The sequence below is a fragment of the Paramormyrops kingsleyae genome, chromosome 7 (assembly GCF_048594095.1).
Source record: "Paramormyrops kingsleyae isolate MSU_618 chromosome 7, PKINGS_0.4, whole genome shotgun sequence".
NCBI lineage: Eukaryota > Metazoa > Chordata > Actinopteri > Osteoglossiformes > Mormyridae > Paramormyrops > Paramormyrops kingsleyae.
The window spans coordinates 2,293,658-2,299,445 of NC_132803.1; the positions used below are offsets into that span (position 1 = coordinate 2,293,658).

Genomic DNA, 5,788 nt, shown 5'->3' on the forward strand with positions numbered 1-5,788 from the left:
GCCCCGTTCATGCATATACACACCCAGGAGAGACATCCCAGCTATCTGGCCAAACCTCTCTATACAAGCAGCCATGGTGGTGCTTAAAACCACCGCAAAGTAACTAACTAATCCTGGTTTGTTCCAAAAAAATATCGGTTTATGTTCGGAGGAGCATCACCATGCAGACCAAGCATGACTTCCTGTTATGGTAGATGGGACAGGCCTGAGTTTTCAGGCAGCACTGATCAGACAGCTGGGCAGACATTGGAAAAGCAAAACACTGCAGAGTTTATATATGTTCCACCTCCAAGACAAGCCAAGGGCAGCTGCCAACCTGCCCACACTGACTCCTTAAGCACCTGACCCCCTCCCCCCCCCAGACCATCTGCTTTCCAGCTCATCTGTACAGCAGTCTGGCAGCTTGACAGGACAGAGCAGACTCATTAACTGACACTTTGTGGATGGGGGGGGGGGGATGGTCATGTCTGACACAGGTATGGTGTCCAGAGCTCAACCCCACCAAAGCCCTGAATGGGACATGACCTCTGCCATAAGCAAGATGACAGTTTGTTCTATACACAAGTCATGGTCCATTCAGGGTTAGATATGAATGACAGACAAGCAGTTCACAGGTTAAACAGCCAGTAGATAGCACTTCCAGTTTGCTGTGTATCTGTGCCTTTTTAAAACCTGCTTATGATAAAGGTAAACCTATACAATTTAGTCAAGGATTCATCTGTATACAAACAAACATTTCCAGGACATATCAGAGGACTTGAAAAGGCAGGTTCTGTAAAGAACTTTTTAAAAGCTCAGCATATAGCACACAGATGTTTAGGGAAACCTTGCATCATCACACCACACACACGTAGCTGTAGCAGTAAGATGGACCAATGAGAAATATTCATTTTAGTGAAACCACTATCTGCATGAGGCCTTGTCCACACATCCACAGGTATTTTTAAGAAGTGTTTCTCCTCACTAAAAATCTGTCCACATGAAAACACAAACTGTCAAGAGCATTCCACACCAGCAGGTGGCAATATAACGGTAAAGCCATGTTGGCCAATCAGAAGCCTTATTGCCAGTTCCGCTAGGCTAAAAACAGCTAACGTAAACAGTGAACACACATTCTGATGTTAAGCCAAAAACTGGTTTCCCTGTCTAGACATCAACACTGCAAACAGTTTCTGAAAATCTTCACCCACAGAGATTTGCAAAAACTATTTTCAATGACCTAAAAGGCTGCTTATAAAAAATGTATAAAAATACCTGTGCATGCACAGACAAGGCCTGAAACTAGCACAGTAAACTGAAGTACAGAGCCTCTAAAGGGACAGGGTTAGAAAATATTAGCAATTTAGTCTTCCTTCAGACGTGTCTTGTGACTTCCATACACAATATGCACTCACCTGCTGCTGTGCCACGTTAAAGATCACCTTAGTTTGAACTAGATATGGAATTGATATAGTTTTGATCAGTATAGGACTGATATCGAATTAATGCTTAATTGCCATGCATTAGTCATTACCATAATATTGTGATACAGATGTGCATTACCCTCACAAAACTTCCTACCCAGACCCTTAGGGGAGATGTACTGAGCTACATGCATAAAATGAGAGGCAACTGCCATCTAGTGTAGAAGATGTGCTACAAAATATATAAACAAAGCAAAAACATCCATTTTCATGCTTTTCACCAGTATAACTGCAGAAGCTAGATACAAATACTGCATATTTATTAGATTTGAAGAATACATAAGGCAACCCCCCCCCCCCCACCCCCACAAATGGGTCAGCACAAAACATTTCTGGAGCACTTCAGGTTCAAGCCAATGCAGGAAAGTCCTCTGGGTCTCCAGGATTTGGTGCCACAACCTGGGTCAATGAGAACCAATAAAGCGTAAGACATGGATCAATCTTACAGCATTTCCCAATCCAGTCCTCAAACATCTACATGGACCATCTGTGGATCCCCAAGGACCGGACTGGGAAACACTGATCCAACAGGACCACCCATGAAGGGGAGGAGTTCTCATAACCCAAATATCTGAATCTTGTGTGATGTATTCAACCTTTGCAGGGGTTCATACCGTTTCTGGTGGCAACGGAGGATTTTCATCAAGCCGAGGGACAGAGCCACCATGACCACACCCAACCAAACAGCCGAAGTTGATATCTATCTGGGAGGTGATGTTGGCAGCACGACGAGGGGGAGGAGTCCCATCCTCTTCCTCAGAGACACCACTGCTCAGGCCCTGACCCGGGTAGGGGTGCATATACGAGTACATCAAGCATCAATTACGCTGAGCCCCACTGATGGTACAGCTTACCTCAAGCTGTCTGGACTTGTGGATGACAATGGCTTTTACAGGAACACCAGTATCTGCCTTTCGCAGTTGCAACTGCTGCTTTGGTCTACTCTGCTTTTGCAGGGCTTTCCACTCATCCAAGGAAATCTCCACTGCACCCTCATCCACTGGAATCTCAAGCTCCATGGTACTATGAGGAAGGGGGGGGGGGGGTAAAATGAGGCTATAAGCCAACCCTGCCTGTTGCTATACATCCATGAGCATGGACAGGACACCCACCATTTCTCCTCTTCCTCCAAAGCATTCAGGGCCACTTCCTCACCAGCAGCTGCATCTGTAAGGGCCCTAGGCATTAAATAAAAGTAATGCCACTGATCGCAGGGGAATCGGCAGGTTCCATTCAGAGTGTGAGCATAGGAAGCCTCAGTGTGTGTATGGGCAGCCCATAATCCTGTGCTCTTACCTCATTGGGTCCTTCACGGAACCCCAGTTCCAAGATCCAGTCCCTCCTCTCTTTTCCTCTGGTCTGACACTCCTAAACATGTTGCAGTACAACTACAGGAGACCGAATGCTAGCATGCCACACCATGATCAGCAGTGTTAGGAGACCAAGCACATAAGCTGGCTAATGGAACTCGTTTCAGATAAGCCCTGGTTAAGTCGTGCTGCAGACACTCAATATGCAAACATAATTCTGACCAAGCCAAAGAGCTACAGTCCTGCTGGCATTAACCTGAAGAGCTGACCAGACAGACCCGACAGCCTGACAGTGCAAAAAGTGACTCACGCTCGGTCGCTCCCACTGTGGCGGTCAAACTCCCTTTTGCCTCGCTGATCAAAGCCATCGGTGCTGCGGGGGGGGCCTCCTAGCCTACCCCCACGATCTCTTCCCACCCGACTGCCCCCACATCCCCAGCCACCTTGGTCCCTCTGCTGATTTCTGAATTAGAGGTCAGCATTTGACAGGTGACACCTCAGCAATCTAGGAACCTGTAGGCAAGCTCCAAAACACACAGCCAACTTGAGGTAAGACACATATCTCACTTTTCTGCAGAGAGCTCCAGAGATGCCTTGTTTACAGGGACTTGATGGGTCTGGAATGACACACATCTCTCCTCTCGCTGTTGGGCTCCTAAACAGGAAACAAATTTTGGTTTTCAACAACATTAAGACAGACAAGAGCCACCTGAATGCCAACTGCAAGCCAGTCACACAGAAGACAGTGCCCACAGCTCTGGGTTCAGAAGAGCATTACGTAATCCAGATCAAGGGGTAGATTTTATGGCATAAATTCCAAGAGAAAACAAGATGGGTCACCAAATTTACGAAGTGCACAAAATAAATGTTTTGGTCATTTTTCATGCCATGCCAGCAACTAGAACTATACCATATTTTCTTAAATATACAATTATGGCCCTGCATTGTTCATGTAATTGTCAAATAACTATTCTGCTAATCCTTGCCTAAAACAAAATCCACCCATTTTGCGAACCCATTAGTGCTACATAGGGTGTGGAGGCTATCCTGGCAGCTAGCAGCAATAAACCAGACTGGGGCACTAAAAAGTAAGCCTGATCCCTGGATTTACGTTTCCAGTACACTGGGCACTTCAGTTAGTATGCATACAGTGCAATGGGCAGGAATCAGCTTTAAAAGTAGAGGCCGATGATAAACAGCCCGGTGAACCCAAATCACTTGAGTCATACCATAGCAGGGTTGGCAAGTCCCAAGAAATCTTAGGGCAAATTCATATTATGCCATTGCAAACCTATAATTAGCTACATCAAATGCTTTGGGGTAGTTTGCAAACCCTATAAAGAGTATTTACAAGGTAATCAACTGATACATACATGTAAATGCGTGTGCATACTTGTCTGGAATTAAGTCAAAGTTTTAGATGCGTTTTATGCCTCCAAGGGAAAGAACGTTTAGTTAGGAAGAATGCAACATTTCCACGAGGCTGTAAAAGCCCTTGCGGAAGATTTGCCCGTGGTTTCACCTACGGCTAAGGAGGTGGGTGCTAACGCAGGGTGTTGTACTTCGACCTCTATCTACGCAGTGGGACTTGTTTGCACAGGCACGGATCCAGGCAGTTCTTGGAAAACGGCGCTATATGAGCGCGTTTGAGGAAACTTGCATACGTCAGATGATCGACATCACTGAAATCCCGTCAGATATGACATCAGGGAGGCAGAGCCAATGAAAATAGGGAGGCGGGTCTAATCTCACGGGAAGCGGGTGTACTAGTGACTCCACGATATCATTTGGATGCAAAGGGGCGGTACAAACTTGTCACCGCTATGTGAAATGCTGTGTACCCCGTAAGATATCTATCCCACGAAACGCCTATACCAACAGCAGCATTACGGAACAAAAGCACAGGTATAATCAGTTCGGTTTTACCGCTGGCATTTGCCGTGAGTGAATGCCCTCCGCCGTGCCCCTCCCGCTTGGAGTCTCTCTTGCCGGCCGCCTTCCTCGGCTGGGACTCGCGGGGCAAACCGAGGGCGTCAGCATCGCTGTCTGAAGGCTCATTATGAAAGCGGGGAGCCCTGGCGCGCCCAAAGTCGGTGTCGCGAAGCACGGCTGCCTCGTCAATGACTCGCATCATTTTGCAGTTATGTAAAACCTGTCGATTTGGCTGGACCGCAGTACAACACCTCAGCACCCCGCCTCTATGAGCGTGTCAGAGCGGCTGTCAGCATCTTCAACACGGACCGCTCACCAATGCTCAAACTCCTAAAATGCCCGGACTCTCCAGCGTCCATGCTGTCTGTTTTATACTGCAGTGTGAAGCCAGAACCCCGCCCTCGCACACTCAACACCTGCAAAATGATGCAGCCAACATGATCCACTCCGTTATTAGCTATCATTGTGTAAATGAGATCTGTTATTTGGAATGTTCTTATACAAATACGAGAATAAGCACGTCTAAATTGGCAGTATGTTCATATGAATAATATTCAGCATATCAAAGTGGTGTTCGTTAGACCAGTATGCCATTAAGCAAGTAGTAAGTTAACATTAAATCCAGAATATGTGTATTCATGGATTGAACCATGTATTATCAAAAAAATAAAAAATGAAACTGATTAAAATTTGAGACAGAGTGCACCATAATTGAAGCAGTGCTGCATAGTGATATCACAGAAAAGGGCAGTTTCAGACACTTGATCCTCTTAGCGAAATAACCCAAAAGATTTTTGACAGATTTTTTCTGAAATTCGCAATCTTACGAGGTACATTTACCTACAGCTGCAGCGAACAATTAGCTCGCCCTTGAGGGTACAGCCCCAGTGACAAGGAATGGTAAAAATTTGAACTCTTTTTTTTTCCCTGACAGTGTACATTGAGACAAATCACACAAAGTTGGGCTTTTATTAAAGATTTTTTGGATAGGTGGGTAGAGTGTGAATGGTTGGCTTAGGCAATGTTGCAATAATATTTTAGATCTCCTGAAGGATAACAATATGAAAAATTGGATATCATGTA

General features: G+C 45.7%; 1 protein-coding gene across 1 annotated transcript; it reads right to left on the reverse strand.

Moving 5' to 3' along the window:
• Positions 1-1,775: 1,775 nt before the first annotated feature.
• On the reverse strand, positions 1,776-5,064 carry LOC111851479 (intracellular hyaluronan-binding protein 4-like). Its single transcript, XM_023826459.2, has 8 exons — positions 4,700-5,064; positions 3,341-3,428; positions 3,084-3,236; positions 2,760-2,831; positions 2,576-2,641; positions 2,318-2,486; positions 2,078-2,242; positions 1,776-1,862 (listed from the first exon to the last, which is right to left on the reverse strand). Exons 1-8 carry the CDS (start codon positions 4,905-4,907, stop codon positions 1,812-1,814), a joined length of 972 nt encoding a protein of 323 aa, XP_023682227.1. The 5' UTR covers positions 4,908-5,064; the 3' UTR covers positions 1,776-1,811.
• Positions 5,065-5,788: the final 724 nt, after the last annotated feature.

Excerpts from the sequence above, each read along its gene's own strand:
- LOC111851479 (XM_023826459.2), bottom strand. The coding sequence starts at position 4,907 with ATGATGCGAGTCATTGACGAGGCAGCCGTGCTTCGCGACACCGACTTT. Across the intron at positions 3,237-3,340 it reads CTGGAGCTCTCTGCAGAAAA|AAATCAGCAGAGGGACCAAG; the intron begins GTGAGATATGTG and ends CCTCTAATTCAG. Across the intron at positions 1,863-2,077 it reads CTCCGTTGCCACCAGAAACG|GTTGTGGCACCAAATCCTGG; the intron begins GTATGAACCCCT and ends TCATTGACCCAG.